Source organism: Balaenoptera musculus, chromosome 3 (genome assembly GCF_009873245.2).
Source record: "Balaenoptera musculus isolate JJ_BM4_2016_0621 chromosome 3, mBalMus1.pri.v3, whole genome shotgun sequence".
Classification (NCBI taxonomy): Eukaryota; Metazoa; Chordata; class Mammalia; order Artiodactyla; family Balaenopteridae; genus Balaenoptera; species Balaenoptera musculus.
Window position 1 is genome coordinate 158,240,128 of NC_045787.1, and position 17,505 is coordinate 158,257,632.

The 17,505-nt window shown below is 56.1% G+C and overlaps 1 protein-coding gene across 1 annotated transcript in view; it reads left to right on the forward strand.

Annotated features, from left to right (window-relative positions):
* Positions 1-17,505, forward strand: part of ELL (elongation factor for RNA polymerase II) — an 81,285-nt gene that overhangs the window by 46,959 nt on the left and 16,821 nt on the right. The window contains 4 exon segments of the mRNA XM_036845570.1: positions 5,491-5,538; positions 12,276-12,397; positions 12,773-12,936; positions 15,091-15,365. Coding sequence (XP_036701465.1) covers positions 5,491-5,538; positions 12,276-12,397; positions 12,773-12,936; positions 15,091-15,365 — 609 coding nt within the window.

A 17,505-nucleotide genomic window follows, 5' to 3' on the forward strand; every position in this document is an offset into this window, starting at 1 on the left:
CTGGGGTCAGCCTACAAGTCCCTGAAGGGCTCAGAGAAAAGGAGGCTGCAAATGTGTGTACCACCCAGCACAGAGAACCTTGGAGGTGGCAGGTGGAGTTGGATCCTGGCCCCGTGTGGGTTTGGGCGAGTCATTTGACCCTCTCTGATACTTGAGGTTTGTGGTGGAGTTTAGCGATAGCAAGCCTAAAATGCAGCTCTTAGCCTGCGGCCTGCAGGATGTGTTCCTGGGTGCCATGTGCCCTGGTCCCGTGGTGCCCCCCTGCTCAGGATGGCTCTGGGTCCCGAGCCTTCACCAGGCTGTTAAGTCAAGGGAAGTGCAGGCGGGCTGTTCCTCAGGGATCCTGGATCTTTGGCTTTCAGTGTGGCCTGCCTACAAGAGGTTGTAAGTTGCCGGCCTGGGGCCTTGAGGCTGCTCTGCCCAGGTTTCCCCGGAGCCTTCGGGAACAGCCAGCATCAGACCTGCACAGTGTGCAGCGCTGCTGGTAGACCACAGCCACTCCTACTCCCACCAGCCCAGTGGCCACCCACTGGAGTCAGGCACAGGCCTTTGATGGGTGGGGCTTGTGTCCTGAGCGCACCCAGTGTCCACCCAGCAACCTCCAAGTGAGGGTCCCCGTTGGCGTCCACTGCAGCTTGCTGGTTGGAGCGGGAATTAGCCCAGATGGTCCTGTCCTGCCTTGTTTAACAGCAGAGGGTGGAAGTGGGGCCATGGCCCCAGGTGCTGGGAGGCACCTCTGTCATTGTGAGCGACCCATATGGCAGGGTTTCCAGAGGGGCCCACGGCACTTGGGGTTACCCTCAGACTACCTGCCCCACTTTGAACCTGACTCAGAAGGAAGGGAGAGAGCCGATGAGTTATCACGTGACCAGCTTCCTTCCGGTAGTTTCTTGGAGGTGACAAGGCTGGATGCACTTTGAGTAATTCAAATAAAGTGTATTTGCTTCACAGTAAGCACCTGAAAACTTCCGTTTAAGAAGATAGAAACCTTACTTTGATCTAAAACAGATCTCCATTTCAAGTAGCCCCTGCGCCACAACAAAACAGTATGTGCCAAAGGCCACTTTGGTGGATGTTGAAGACGCACAAGTAGTTTTTAAGTACATTTTAGAACGCTTTAGAAAATTCTCTTTTCTTAAACCTTCTTGTAACAATTTTAATTTTGTTGTGCTTCATTAAAATGTTATTGGGCCTCCAAGCTGGGAGTCTGTGACAGGTGGGATGTCACGTGCCAGTGTGCAGGACACTCCAAAATCAGAGACTCCTGCAGCCCTTGGAGAGGTGCCCTGGCCAGTGCCTGTGTTTCCTCCTGGAAACCAGATGGGGGGGACGCAGTGGTAAGCAGGCAGCTTACCTACAGGCACCCCATGTGGAAAGGTCTGCAGAAAGGGTCAAGGCTGTCGCCCCCAGGACAGAGGAGAACTGATGGGCGAGAGCCACAGCCAGCTTAGGCAGCTGCATTAACCCAGATCACTGAGGGTGGGCCCTCTGGTGCCAGCAGATGTGCTTTTGACTGCTCTTGGTCGCCAGCTGTTAGGCGGCATGGGCTGAGTGCCATTAGAATACACCTCAGGGGAGGGACTTCCCTGGCAGTCCAGTGGTTTGGACTCTGTGCTTTCACTGCTGAGGGCCCGGGGTCAATCCCTGGTCAGGGAACTAAGATCCCACAAGCTGCGAGGTGCAGCCAGTCAGTCAGTCAGTAAACAAACAAACAGCCGTGGAGCAACTAAGCCCGTGCGCCACAACTACTGAGCCTGTGCTCTAGAGCCCGTGAGCCACAACTACTGAGCCCACATGCCACAACTACTGAAGCCTGCGCGCCTGGAGCCCGTGCTCTGCAACAAGAGAAGCCACTGCAATGAGAAGCCTGTGCACCGCAACGAAGAGTAGCCCCTGCTCGCCACCAACTAGAGAAAGCCCACACACAGCAACGAAGATCCGACACAGCCAGAAATAAGTAAATAAATAAGTAAATTTATAAAACAAACAAATGAACGTACCTCAGGGGAAGTCCCTGGCGGTCCAGTGGTTAGGACTCTGTGCTTTCACTACTGAGGGTGCGGGTTCCATCTTTGGTCAGGGAACTAAGATCCCATAAGCCGTGGAGCGTGACCCAAAAAAATGGAAAAGAAGAAAAAAGAATACACCTCAGTCATTGACCAAGTGTCATTGACTCCTCTTTTTGTTCTAAAGTCTTCCAAATGGGGCTCTTGTCCCCTCTGCCGGCACAGAGGCTGGTGGAATTTAGACAGGTCTTGGCTTGGTGTCTTTTTTGCTAATGGCGATAGACAGGTGGCCCATCACCTACGTGTGTGCGTGCGTGCGTGCGTGTGCACACACACGCGCACAGTGGTGTGAGTGAATTGCTCTGTTGTTGACGAGAAGGACCTGGCCTGATCCTCCTACTGGAGGGAGGAGACACCACAAGAACCCATGTGGCCCGGACCCTGGTTCTATGATGAAAGTCAGGCAGCATGGGGACACGCACTTGAAGCCAGCCCTCCTGGCATAGTGGAGGAAGCTTGGGCTTTTAGGCCTCTTGGCTAACTTCTATACAGTATAAAGTCTTATTCTCAGTGCCTTTGGGGATTGAATGACTTTGTGAGAAAGCAGTCTCCCAAATAACTTGCTTGACAACTAGGCCAGTTAAATGCTTCACTAGATGGTCCACAGGGAGCGTGTGATCCAGGGGAAGGATGGCCCACCACACCATCGAGTCAGGCAGGCACCAGGGGGGCTGCCCTGGTGGAGTCTCTTCTGGGAAGGTGCACCCTTCTTAGTTCCTCTCCTTCGCTACCTACATCCGGGCTCGCATCATTGCTGACGTCATGGCCCCTGTCCCCCAAGCCCCTGGAACACAGAGGCCTTGCTGTGTGTGGATGGCAGACACACATGGTGCTATGGTTAGCCCCGAGCTGAGTCTTGCATGGAGGTCTGGACCGAGAGACCTGGGGGCACGAGAACCAGGTCCTGCATGCTCTCTACTACCATGGTGTCCCACGTCTCTGCTCCGGGCTTTGCACTTGCTGTTCCCTGGCCAAGAACACCCTGACTTCCTACCTTTCATGATCAGGTGATGTCAGTAGAGAGCTCCGTAATGACAACAGACAGGGTGGCTTTACCTTGACGCTGTCTTTGCTGTGTGCTTGTGTGTTCTGCTGTTTCCCTTCCACCCACTTTACATCACTCTTGCACTGAAAATGGTTAACGGACGGGAGTCTCTCCCCATGTTCAGGTGGTGTTCCTCAAAGCCCACACGAGTCTTCAGAGAAAGACCCTCTGTATGCCCTAGGGCAGGTCACAGCATTATGGAGGCGTCATTTATAACCCATAGAACTTCCCCATTTTAGGTGTATAGTCAGTGAGTGTTAATGTTCCACCCAAGAAGTTCCCTCCAGCCTGTCTGCAGCCACTCCCCACTTCCAGGCACTCACTGATCTTTAGTTTTGCCTTTTCTGGAACTTTATATAGATGGAATCATCCATCGTGTGGTGTTATGTGTTGGGCTACTCTCACTTAGCTGGTGGCTTTGAGTTTCGTCCATGTTGTGTCCATCAGGAGTTCGTTTCTTTTTATTTCTGGGTATTATTCTGTTGTTTCTCTGTCCACCAACTGATGGACATTTGGGTTGTTGGCTATTTTTTTAATAGTAAGAGTAATTCTGCTGTGCACATTTATGTATGTTTTTGTGCAGACATATATTTTCATTTCTGTTGGGTATATCCCTAGGAATGGAATTGCTGGGTCATGTGGTAACTCTGTGTTTAACCTTTTAAGAAACTGCCAGACTTTTCTACAGGACCTTGTATGTTCCCACCAGTAAGGGACGAGGGTTCTGGGGTGTCGTCTTCTTTCTTTTAGCTATCCCAGTAGGTGCCTGTGCCGTCTCTTCCTCACTGATGAGTAAGAGGCTTCTTCTCCGTGCTTATTGGCCACTTGCAGGTCTTCTTTTTGATCTCTGTCTTTAACCCATTTCCAAGCAAAGGCCACTGAAATGTTGCATCTCCAGGGGCCCAGCTAGGCGGGGCCCCCACTGGTGCTGCTCCTCTAGTACTCTGAACAGCAGCCCAGGCAGTGGTCTGGTTGTGGTTTGTGGGACGGGTCATCTGGTCCTGAGCCTGCTTTGGAGGGAGCGTGGCCCCTGTCTCAGCAGCACAGTGGCCCTTGTGCCTGCAGGGGCTGGAGCAGCACAAGGGGCTGGAGGACCTCCCATATCTGCTGGCCTGGTGGTGAGGGGTGTTGTGCTTTAGAAGTGTGGGGTGGTTTCTGGGGTGTCAGATCCCATGGAGATAAGTGCTGGAGCTCCATGTGACCTCTCAGGTCTGCTCTAAATGGCGGAGTCCTTGGAGATTCTTGGCAAAAGGGGAGGCTCCTGGTAAGCAAAGTGGGGTGAGTGTGTGGCCCACAGGGTCCAAGCTGGCTGAGCCCTGTCTCCCTCACATGCCTACAGCCCTCAGCCCAGTGGCTGACGGGGTCACAGGCACCGAGAGGCCAGTCTGCCCATTGGTTGGTTCTCCCCACGTGTATGTAGCTCTTCTACCCACCCAGGGCTTGCGGTGGGCCTGACATTCTGGGTGGGGAGCAGACAGGTAGCCACTCCAGACGCTCTGAGAGAGGCGTGGGGGGCCCAGGTGGGAGAGCCTCCCCTCCCTCTAGGGGGCGCTAGGGTGGAGACCTGAGAGGTGGTCTCTGATGGAGGTGGGAGAGCCCAAGACTTCGGCACCCTGTGGAGGAACTGGGGAGGACAATGGGCACAGAGGCCAATTTGGGCCCTGTGGGTTTGGAGGTAGAGGGAAGGGGTTGTGGTGACAAACCAGCACCACCCTGTGGGGTGATGTCTGCTACACAGAAGGTGGGTGCTGAGGGCCCCAAGATAGATGAGAAAGAGAGGTGCGACCCTCCATCTGGATCCGTGTTCTTTCTAAAATTCCACCAGAAGGCTGATCTCTGAATAGCTAAAGCTTAAATTATTTTGAGTTTTTTGGTGTATTTTTTCTTGTGACATTTGGAAATTCCGCCACTCCAAGTGCAGTGACAAGCTGCTCTGAAGCTGTGACGTGGGAGCTGGGCAGGCGTTGGGCTCTGTCCTGCCAGGGTGTTGGGGGGCAGGGTGTCACCTCATCAGCCTGCCTCCTGGCTGGTGGTGCTCACCCATCCCAATTCCTTTCCAGCGGGGTGTCTCTGAGGCAGGATGACCTGGGCTGTTGTTGGTTTTGGGAGAATGGTGAAGGGGGGCTGCCCATTGCCTGTATCTTCACTCTTGCCTCTCATGTGTACCTTCAGCCCTGGACCCTGTGCCATCTGAGGAACTCCTACTGATCCTTCAAAACCCTGCTCCGGTAACCTTTCGTGTAATTTTCAACATGTGTGGGTTTTTTTTTCACCCCTCCTGAAAACACTGTCCTTATCTGGCTCCTTGTATGACTGGGAAGTGAGTCTTTGGATTTCCAGATATCTTTATTGACATTTTTCCATCTTGCTTTTTTGCAGGATTCTGTTTCACTGAGACCTTCGATCCGATTTCAAGGAAGTCAGGGGGTGAGTCTTTTTTTGGTCTTAATCATATTTAGAATTGTGGAACTGGTGTGCTCCCTGCCCTGTTAGGGCTTGCTGGGCACAGCAGCCGGCTGGGAGCAGTGTTTTGGCCCCATCCACCTCTGTGCCAGGCTGGGCCCTATACTGAGTCAGGGTCTGCCTCTGGTTACCTCCAGGCTGGTCCTGTGTCTGGGGCCACACCAACAGGCCATCTGTGGCCTGACGGCAGCTCTCCTGTCCAGTGGCTCCTCGGTCTCTCCCCCTTCCTTCCTGTAGCTGCCAAACCCCTGTTCTGACTTGATCTCTGTGCTGATTCAAAACTATGGCCCCAGAGCCCAAGCAAGCCTGGAACTGTGCCCCCCCAGGGTGGGACACTTGTCTCTGTCGGTGGACCTGGAACCATGGGTGTTTGTCTGGCTTTTGGTACTGGGCAGGGGGGTTATAGAAACTCAACATTCCCATTTTTTCGTGAAAGGTATTTGATTCTCAATAACCATCTTACAGAAAAATTGGGGAATGGAAGAAAGGGTGGGTTGTGCATAATCCTTACCCCCCCAGGTCTTAGGACCCCCATATTGTCCACCCACCAAAGGTGCTTTAGAACACTTTAGATTTTCTTCTAGTCTTCATTGCAAGTCTTTTTTTTTTTTTTTTAATCTGAAAAGTTGCCACATGTGTCTAAGTCAGTTTCCACCTGACAGCCTGCTGGCTTCTTACAGAGTTCTGTGGGTTTTGCCTCAGCCAGCATGCTCCAGAGAGATGGAGCCTTGAGGAGATATGTGTCTGCATGTGCAGATACATCGATACCAAGAGATTTATTGCAAGACATTGACTCATGTGGTAGTGAGGCTGATGAGTCTGAATTCCATGGGGCAGGTAGGAGCTGGCACTGGGGTTCATAGGCGAGCTTCTTCCTCCTCAGGGAAGCCTTAGTTTCCTTCTTAAGGCCTTCAGCTGATTGGATGAGGCCCACCCAGACCATGGAGGGTCATCTCCTTAAAGTCAGCTGGTCGTGGGTGTCACTGCTTCTACAGAATACCTCCACGGCACACCCAGATTACCATTCATAGAGTCATTGGGAGCTGTGGCCTGGCCAGGGGGACACACGAACTGACCATCACACCAAGACCAGTCAAGGGTCGGTGAGACGCCCTTAAAGGCCCCAGGGCCCTCTCCCCGCCCACCCACCCCCGACCCGTGCCTCCTCTGGGGCTTCCTCCGCACCTTCATTGGGCCCATCAGTCTTCTGCCGGTCACCCTTTTGCAGCCTCCACTTTATCTTCCCTGAGACATTTCCCCAGGGGTTAGAGGTCAATGCTGGGCTTGCTGCCAGACTGGCCCAGTGGCACCCTCTTGTGGCCCATGATCACTCTGTGCCCTCAGCAGTCGTGGGAAGATGAGGAAGCCAGTGCACGGATTGGTGTTCATTTATCCAGTGAGCGATGCTTTCTAGTCAGCAAGGCACCACTTGGCTGCTCATAGAAGCGCTGTGAGGTTCTCCTGGGTTGTACCCTGTGTCGCCCAAATTCCTGTGCAAAACCTAAGAGCCACATCCATTCAAGGTAGGGGTCCCAACATCTTAGTTTTAGACTTATGCTTTGCCCACATTTCCTTCCTTCTGGGCATTCTCATGTGTAATGGAGTTCCTAGAAGGTTCTGAGGGTGTGGAGGCCCTGCGCTGCAGCTTGGGGCAAGCCAGGCCATGAGTCTCCACTAAGAGACTCTGTATGAGACCATGTGAGGGCTGGAGGGGGCTGTGTGATGAGGGGGGTGCTTTCCCAGCTTGCTGTGAAGGATCAGGTGCTAAGTCTGCCCCTTATGACCTCTGGACCTTGTCCTTCTCCTCCTGGGCATTGATGGAATGTGACCATTCCTCCCTGCCAGGTGTGAGAGGCCTGGCCTGGTGCCAGGCACACAGCAGACTCTGTCCCGGCCAGGCCATGTCTGCATGGTCACTCAGAGCGGAGGAGGGGAGGAGGCAGGGTGCCTCACTCTCCGCTCCCACTTCTCCTGGTCGCTCTGTACACTCCACCTGTGGGGTTGGAAATAGAGTGGGAGGCTGGCGGGTGGAGTTGGGCAGGCTCATTCAATGTTCCTGATGCTTGGGCTGACTCGATGTTCTGGACGCCATGTAGGCTGACAGGGCCCGCTTCCCAGAGGCCCATGAAGCTGGCAGACTGAAGATTGAGACCCTGTTTGCTCCTTAGCTCAGGGACCTTGGCCAGATCTTCTCCCTCTGTCCCTTGGCCTCGCTGCCCAGGAGATGGGCCACCCACCTCAAGGGTTGTATGCAGGTTAACATGGCCTTAGGAGAACCAGAGTCCTCCCTGCAGTCCAGAACCCGCTCACTCAGTTCCTGGTGCTAATCCCCACCTGATGTGAATGCAGTACAGCTGGTGTAGGGTCTCGGTGTCACTCAACTCCTGGGTTGGGAGTCACATCCAGTCCAGCCACATCCCCGCCTGTGCTGTGAGTGCCACAAGGGCTGGGTGCTGTGTGGCTGGGCCCCCGTGTTGGCTGGTTCCTTGGGGCGACTGTATGGCATTTGCCAGGTTCCCCGGAGAGCCCGGCCCCACCTGTAGCACGTCCATGATCTAGGGCATCGTCTTCAGAGCAAAATGCTCACCTTTGTTTCATTTGCCGTGTACATGTGTGTTCTCTGCCCTCTCACAGACACTGAGCTGGCTGACCTGGGCCCCTCTGCCATCAGGGGTCACTTCTAAGGTGTCAGCCCCTGACAGCTGGTGAAGCGTCAGGCTGCAGAGGGGAAAAGAAAACCCCACTTGGCTGGCCGCAGCCCAGCACTCTTCAGTTGATGAAAACAGAAAGAAAGGGAAGTAGGGTTGGCATCCAGGGCTGTTGAAGGCATTTCCATGTGCTGCAGCAGGAACCCAAATGGCAGTTTACAGAATGAGGTTTGGTGGCACTTGTCAAGGGCCTTTGACCAGTGTCTCTGTGATCTAGGAGCCAACTCTGCGGGAATCATTAGGGATGTGCACAAGATTGAGCCACAGGGGTGCTTGTTGCTGTGTCACGGGGATAACTTGGAAAGCCCGGGAAGGGGCGGGCAGGCGGGCGGGCATTGTGCACTCCCGCTTCCCAGGGCCCACAGAGTGTGGGAGCGGCTCTCGAGAAGGAAATAGGTGCTTAGAAAGCGCCCTGGGTTTGGGGTTGAGGAAGCTAGGGCCTCCCAGTGGACGGAAGAGGCCACTACAACTCTTAGGAGTTGTATTCAGCTGTGCAGTAGTAACTCTTTACCCAAAATATATTTTATTCTGAGGGTTCCCTGGAAAAGAAAAATAATGAAAACGAATGTTCTCTGAAAACCCCTCTAGCTAGAGAGAGGCTGGCTAGTCAGTGTTTGGTTCCTGTGTGTGCCTGTTTTGTCTTGTTCTTACCTGACTGGAATACCAAGTGCTCCCCACCATTTATCCCCCACCCAGCTCGGGACTTGATTTGTCTCATTGAAGCTCCCACCTGCACCGCAGACAGACCAGGCCCCGCAGGTCTGGGGGAGGGCTGCCGGCCTGACTTGGGACAGATTTCAAAGGGGGTTGATTTAAGGGCTCTGGCAGGGACTCGACCTACTCGCAGCGGAACCAACAGCCCCTCTTGGGCCTCAGGCGGATGTCAGTCCCTCAGGTGCCCAGGACCATCTGGGTTGGGACAAGGCTGTTTGTTGCTCCAGGTCCATCTGTTTGTCTGTGCACACAGACACATGCTTAAGTTTATGGCAACTCCCTCTGCCTCCCCATAACCAGGAGTTGGGGCTAACATCAGATGCACCCAAACCTGCCATGCTCGGGCCAGCTGAGGGCCACGTGGTGGTCCCCATGGGACAGCCGAGACTTGGTCCAGAAGGCACACGTACTGCTAAGCGGGGGCCAAGTTTTGGAACGTGTCAAGCTCTCTGCTGTCACAGAGAAAGCCGCGCATTCCTGAACCATTCATGCCCAGCTGGCTGGTTTCCCTGCTGGTTTCCAGTGACTGGTAGCCATTAACCAGCAGCAAAACAGCCTATTAACCAGATGATTCCATAGGCGGTGGTGCCACAGAGCTGGGGAGGGCCTGGGGCTTCAAGACCCTCCAGTGCCAGGCTCCAAGCAAGCCTCCCCTTCCCACCGTCCTGCAGCCCCAGTAGCTGCACAGACCCTCCTCTGGGCTCTGTGCTGTGCCCCCGCCTCCAGGATTTTGGAAGTGGCCATACATACCCATGTGGGAAAGGTTCTCACAGGGTAAAAGGATCACACTGAAGGTTCCACCACACCCCTGCCCAGAGAGAAGCACGGTTGTATCAGGACTCATGCTGTACGTACCCTCACCTTTCCTCTTAAGGGCGATAGCCTGATGGGGACTGTGGCAGTCATGGCAGCCACTGCCCTTTGAGCAGCCTGAGATGGAAAAATGCCCCCTGGGGAGGCCTGGTCTCTGCTAGAGCCAGGATGTGGTGAGGGAGAGGATCAAGGTCAGGATGGAGGAAGAGCCACCCGTGTTGGGGTTCAGGCTCCATCGGAAGTGCCTTTTGATTTTTCTGACTTTGTGGTGCGCAGTCTTCCTGCCGCATTCTGGGCAACTGCATCAGTGTGTACCTGGCTGTGGGTGCATCTCCCACAGTGACCCTCAGAAGCACCTGAGTGCTGGGTTTTCAGTTACTTCTGTAATGGAGAACAAAAGTCACATCTGCAAAGGAATGTGCAGACAACACAGGGTGGCTACTAGTGCTGGACGAGATGCTGCACACGCACTGGAGCGTGTGTGTGTGTGTGTGTGTGTGTGTGTATGTGTGTGTGTATACATGTGTGTTTTCCTGCCCGAGGTGAGTGATAGCAGGCAGCCTGGGTTTGATTTTTTTAGATGCTGAGTGTGAGTTGCTCCATCTCTTTTTGACCCTCATAAAGAAACAGGTGTTTGTGTTGAGATTAGGGCCTGCGTGGCTGGCCAGAGCCAACCTGGCATTGCCACCCTGCTGGTCTCCTCCATGGACTTTGGCCTCACCTGCCACTGGGTGTGTGTCCTGGGTGGGCCCTGCCCCCGAACTGCATTGACAGGAACATGCCGGAGGGCCAGGAGGGAGTGCTGGACAGACCCCAGCTGGGTGGCTGGGTGGAGCTGGGCCAACGGGGCAGCCTTTCTCCTGGGCAGCATTCATTCTGGGGCGGGGAGGTGGGGGACAGGGATGATCATCGGCCCAAGGTCATTTGCAGTCCTTGGACGGCTGGTGCAGACTGTCCCTCTCCCCCAGGCCAAGCTCTTCCTACCCTGAGCGGCTGTGCCTGGGAGCCACTCTGTGACGCCTTGGCTCTCAGTGTGCACAGCGGAGGCCTCTCTTTGGAACAGGGACTGGCTGTGCATTGAGGGAGTCCTGCAGCATTTTGAGCCAGCCCTGGGTTGTGTGACCTCCCAGCTTCCCTCATGGGTCTACACACCACCCTGAGGGCTGGGGCGGGGGAGCTACATCCCTCCCTGTGGCCCAAGCTGCCGTGTCCTTGCTCTCACGGACAAGGCTCAGACAGGCTGAGCCGCCTGCAGTCACATGTGACAGCTGGGCACAGGGCAGGGGGGATTCAGCCCTGAGCCGCATTCTGTCCAGCGCTGATGAGGCGTGTTAGTGTCCTCACACCACCAAAGAGGAGACGTGCTCACCTTGGCCTGCTGAGCCGGTGCGACAGCCCAGGAACGAGGCCTGCTGCCCCCTAACCCCCAGTGCTGCCCCTTCTTGTTGACCACTTGTGACTCTACCTTGTGTGTCTGCCTAGCTGTGATGAGCTCCTGTGCTCAAGCCCAGGGATTACTATAAGGCTGGTCACCTCTGGTGACAGGGTTCTGGAGGCCCTTCCACTGCCTGCACAGGGGCTGGCGGCCGGAATGTGAGGTTTTCCTGTCTGTGTTTTTCAGCAGCTGCTGGCCTTCACCCAGTGTGGGCAGGGGGCCAGAGGATCGGCCTGGAATTAAGTGGCCTCTGGATGGCCTGCCTACGCTGAGCCCTGCACTTTGGCCAGGACTAGTGCTGTCTGTCTGTCTGTCTGTCTGTCAGCCAGGCCGTCTGTCTGTTCTCTCTGGCGGCTGTGGTTTTGCCTCGCTAGGCTGCACTGGTGATCTCTGAAGTTGGGGTTACATAAACCATGGCACACACATCCCCTGTCATGGTTGATTGGGGGGCAAGTGCTGCCCATCTGTGAGCCCCTCGGGGCCCGTGCCTGCCTTATTCACAGCCACACAGGTGGAGTCAGTGTTCGGCCTGGAGGAGGTGGAGGGGGCGTTGCTAAGTGGGAGTGCGGGTCAGGGGATCTCGACCTCTCAGCATGCCCTGCCCGCTGCTGACGCCCACCCATCTTGTCTCATCTTTACGGTTGTCCTGAACCAGATCAGCCCTGTTTGGTGGGGAAACTGAGTCATGGCCCAGCTTGGGGTGGGGTCCCTGCCTCTGGTTGTGTGCTGAGTGCTCTGTGCTCCTCAGACTGAGTTGCCATTGCTGCTTAGAAACCAGACACAGGACCCCACCCCCCCACCCCCACCCCCCGCCACTGCATGAGAACCCAGGACCCACCAGCAGCCTGTCCATGGTGACACGCTGGTCCTGTCACTGTCAGGAAAACAAAGGTGCGTTTCAAAGGAATGTGGTTTTACATTCCCACTGTAAGGGGCATGCTTCAGGGATGGGCCTGGGTCCTGTGCTGGCCCATCCTGTGGTCTCCTCTGTGCTGTGGACCTACCGGTGATGTCGCCCCCTCTCCACGCAGCACATCTCCATCCCCCAGCCTGACTGCCCCACGGAGCCGCGGACGTTCTCCTTCTACCTCTCCAACATCGGCCGTGACAGCCCACAGGGCAGCTTTGACTGCATCCAGCAGTATGTGTCCAGGTGAGCCTTGCCCAGGCTGCCCCAGGTCTCCCAGTGGGCAGACCCGCCTCCCCCGACTTCCACTGTGGCGTCCCCCGCCCCAGCCTGCTGTGCAGATGTTTGCCCACCACCTCCAGCCCCAGCGCCCCTTCTTCCTCTTCTCAAGTGAGCTACCCTGGCTCCTTACAGTGTGTCCAGGGCACAGGTCTAGGTCCTGGCGTGCCACCCGTGGCCCAGGGACCTGGGTTCCCTTGTTTCTTTTGGGTCAAGATGTGCCTTGAAGAAACCCTGTTGCCCAAGTCAGCACCAAACCCCATTTCTTGGGCATGGGGGTGGTGACCATCTCTCCTGGTCATCCCAGGTGCTCATCTCGGCTTCTGGCCCCTTGTCTTGCAGCCATGGGGATGTCCACCTGGACTGCCTGGGCAGCGTCCAGGACAAAATCACAGTGTGTGCCACCGACGACTCCTACCAGAAAGCGCGGCAGAGCCTGGCGCAGGCTGAGGAGGAGACACGGAGTCGAGGCGCCATCGTCATCAAGCCCGGAGGCCGTTACCTGGGTGAGGATCAGGGGCCTGGGGCTCCACCTGTGGGGGTCTTGTACCTGCTGGGCAGCTGTCGGGGGAGCAGGAGAGACTCAGGGCCCATCCAGACCAGGAGCGGGAGTGATGGGTTGACAGAGGTAGGATGAGCTGGGTCAGTGTTGGGTCAGGACAGAAGGTCCTTCCTGGGTGGCATCTGCTGCCTTCTGAACCCAAGATGGGCTAAGGGGCCTGAGAATTCCAGGCATTCTGAATCTCAGGGCTCCTCTCCCAGGCTGTAGCCTCAGGGACCTCTGCCCATCATGGAGACTCACCCTACATGAAGCCAGAGCTTCGGTCTGTCCTTCAGCTGCCACCCCTGCCCTCACCTGCCCAGATGTCTCCTTCCCAAGACCGACGTGGCTGGGGCAAGGTGCAGATGATGAGATGCACCCTATGGCGGGCGGCCTGCTGCTGTGTTGGGGCCAGCGAGGGACCATAGGGTGGAGACCAGGAAGGAAACGCATTGATCCCTGTTCACTGGGAAGGCTCCGGCCCCTCAGCATCTGCTTGGAAACAATTTCAGTGAAGTCGAGACACTGACAACATTAAAAGTAGAGAGAAAAGTACTATCTATTTAGAAAGCTCCATCATCTTGCTGTAGTCTTCCTACCTCCTGGATGCAGATGGAGTTAAAGAGTCATTGGAATTTATTGCCAGGCAAGAAAGGCCTGAGAGAGGTGTGAAACGGCTTACAGCAAGGGAGAACCTTGATGGCTTTTGGGGTTTTTTTCTTCTTTAAGAAAAAGCAAGAGCGTTTCACATTACTCCAAAGAGCATGCGATTTCCCTTGCTTGGCAGTGGGGTTGGCTCTGAATGAAACCCCAGATGGTGCAGGAATCCGTCCTGCCTGTCAGCGCTGGGCCCCAGTGGATGTAGCTGTGAGTGACCAGGGAGCCTGGGCCCTGGGCTGTAAGCTGCCCAAGAGGTGCCAGCCAGAATCTAAAAGGGCTTCAGAGCCTGCTTTTGCCTCAAGATACAAATGTGGACATTTGTACACATTTTAATAAAGTTTGGGTGGGTCTTCCAACCAAAAACTTGGTCCAAAATTCATCTTACGGTGTCATTTTGGGTACAGTGAAGGTTTTTGCAGTAGTTTACGTTCTGATGGAAGTGCTCGTGTCCTGGCCTCTTAAGCCACCGACATGCACGTCCTGGGTGTGTCAGGCCTCTCCCCCCACCCCATGTCGGCCCGTCAGATGGGTCCTCTGGGGACGAAGTCTGGCCCTGAGGATTCTAAAAGCACTTCTTCCCTGTGTTCATTTGACAAATCAGATTTGAGGGATACATGCAAAAGGAAGTCGTCGTGGAGAGGTTTCTGGCCCAAGGATTCAAGATGTGCGCTGACTTTGCTCAGCAGTCCTCGTTCCTGCAGTGGCGGGGGCGCCGTCCAAGGTGGAGTTAATGACTTAGGAGTGGAAGCACCCTCCCTCGAGAGCAGTGCTGGAGGCTCCATGGAGGATCCCCTCGTACGTCTCTGTTTGCACCAAGAGGGTGGGGGATCGGCCTGCTGCCCCCGGGCCTCCGAGCACAGCCAGGTCTGCCCAGGGAGCACTTGCCAGGGCCACCGCTGGGGAGCTGCTCACACGCTGGGGTCTCCAGAGCAGCTGCCCAAGTGGCCCTGACGCCTTTATTTTCTTCTCCTTTTTCATAAAAGAGAATGGCGGATCCTATGGGACCAGTGTAGTGCTGTGAAGTTCAGGCTCTGGGTGCCTGTCTCTGGCAGTTCTGGGACTCCCTTGTTACCATCAGCCCCCTCTCCCCATATGGGTCAGGTGTTTCGGGTCCCCAGGATGTAGGCTGCCCATGATGAAGTCAGTTAAGGCTCTAAGCCCGCTTCTATTTCCTATAGCTCCCGCTTCTGAGACTGTGGGGCTCTGCAAGTGCCCACTGAGCTGTTTGTGGTCAGCAGGTGGCAGTCTCGGCCGCCCAAGGACCCCACTGAGCAGGTGGGGCTGGACGAGGCTTGAATTGCCTTCCTCTTGGGCTTAGTGAGAGCTTGGGGCTGTCGGCCATCGGCCATCCACGGGTGTCCACGAGCTCGCTCAGGAACTTGGCGTCGGCCCCAGGCAGTGGGACGCGGTGGCCACTCCCTCACCCCTTCCAATCCCTAATGCCTGTCTCTTATTGCAGGCAAAAAGGTTCAGTTTCGGAAACCGGCCCCGGGGGCAGTGGATGCTGTGCCCTCCCGGAAGCGGGCGACCCCCATCAACCTGGCAAGCGCCATCAAGAAGACCAGCACTGGCAGCGTTAGCGGGGGCAGCGGGGTGTCTCAGAGGCCCTTCCGTGACCGGGTGCTGCACCTCCTGGCGCTGAGGCCCTACCGGAAGGCTGAGCTGCTGCTGAGGCTGCAGAAGGACGGCCTGGCCCAGGCGGACAAGGACGCACTGGACGGCCTCCTCCAGCAGGTGCGTGCTTGCCCTGGGCTGGCCTGGGTTGCGCATGTGGCACTCACTGCCCAGGGCCCTCCTCCTTACCAGCTGCGGACACACAGGCAGTGGGCGTAGCACAGGGGATCCAAGACTTCAGCTGCACAAGGTTTTTAGAATTGAACGAAGCCTGAGGAACCCACAAGCATGAGTTAGCAAGAGCTCGGGCTTCACAGTCAGACAGCAAGGGCCTCCTTGTTGCTCATCAGTTGTGGCTGCAGGCAAGGGGCTTCATGTCCGGACCCTCAGGCTTCCATCTGCGGCTGGGGCATGACCACAGCACCTCTCTTGGGGTCAAGAGCTAAGCGGGGAGGAACGTGGTGCCCGCAGGTGGAGCCTGCTATTAAGCAGCCGGGGCTTTGGAGCAAGGGCGGTGGCCCCAGCACCTTCCTGAGGCCCTACCCTAGCGGAGGCAACTCGAGGACCCCTGGGAAGGTGAGTGGCTCACTCCGGCTTCACCACATCAGCTGGGCCACGTGGATACCACTTTGCCATGAAGTGGGGATGGGCCACCTCAGAGCGCTGTGAGGATGGCACAGCCAGCAGCAGTCACACCAGCATCCTGAGGAGGAGGCGTGGCCCTGCCTCAGATACTCTGGGCACTTGGATGGTGCCTCCTATAGCAGAAAGTACACGCTGTGACCATCAGTAGCTATGTCTGAGGATGAGTTTCAGATTTACCGAGTTCTTCAGCAGGCCTCCTGGCACTACTCTTCCCCATCCCTAGTGCAGTCCAAGGCTGGTGTGACCACGCAGCACATTTGTTGGGAGGATGTCGGCATGGCTCTCGTCCCCCCGTGCTCTGGCTGGGGTCCCTATGTTACCCATTACCCCCAGAGAGTTCAGGGCAAAGGGAACGGGTGAAGAGGGAAGAGAGACCTCTGTGACATTCCCCTGCATTCCGAGCACAGATTCAGGTCTGGGCAGGGGCTGGGCCCCATCCACAGAGCAGGTGAAGGGTGCCTCCCCCATCCTTCACCCGAGGAGAATCCTCTTGTGTCCTGAGGGCTGAGGTGCTCACCGGAGACTCACGTTACTGTCAGGAGCGCCCATGTCCACTCACTGGGTGCCTTTGTGCGGATTTGGCCTCCTGAGCCACTGTCCCCCACGTGGAGGTCATGCTGGCAAGGACTGAGTAGCACTGTTTCTCCCTGCAAGCTTAGGAGTTGGCTCGGGGCCTATTAGAAGATAGATGCATGGCTCTGTAGCTCAGAAGTTTTCTTTTGCAAAGGGGCTTGCCAAAGCACCCAGAAAGCTCCAGAACCAGGAACGACATTCCCAGGGCGCTCGTTTCCTTGGAAAGTCGCGTGCCGACCTTGCCCCTGGGAAATTGGGGGAAGTACATGGGAGGCCCTTTCCCTGGGCTGGGGGCCACCCAGAGCTGCCTCCTGCAGCATGGGGTGACCGCAGCAGGGCTGAAGGGAGCTAGACAGAGTCATCAGACATGAGCCAGGACTGGAGACAAGTGTGGCAGCCACGCCCGCCCCTGGATGTGCCCGTAGCTTGCATTGCCATCCAGCCGGGCCCTCAGCCCTTGGTGTAGCGTTCTTAGAAATGCCCTTGCTCCCGCTCTCTAATCTCGTTCTGTTTGTGCCCAGAATAAAAAAGCACAATGCAGAATGTGACCCTTAGCTGACCGAGCACTTGATTACACCTGAGATTTACCCACTGAGCAGCCCTCAGATGCGGCAGGGATGCCAGGCTTAGTTCTCTGGAGAGAGAGGGGTCTGGTGGTGCTGACTTAGGTCTGCCTGGGGCACTGCTCCATTTTTAACCCCTGTGACATTCTCATTGCTCCTGGTCCTTTCCTGGGACCAGAGAGGCACCGTACTGGGCTCCAGCTTCTCCAGTGGACTTGGGTTTGGCAGCTTCTAGGGGGTGGCCCAGTCAGTGTCTTGGGGTAGAGCCTCCTCCTCGTGCCCGCTCTGATTTCTCCTAAACTGTCCCATCTGCCCTGTGCTTCTGTGTTTACTACCCAACTTGTTCTCCGCCGCGGTGTGGGGAGCAGGAGGACCCCCGCCAGCTTGGGGATGGGAAGGTGTCAGGGGCTGTGCCTCACCCAGGATGCTCATTTTCCGCCCCCGCAAGTGACCAGAGACTCTGATGAACAGCACTAACA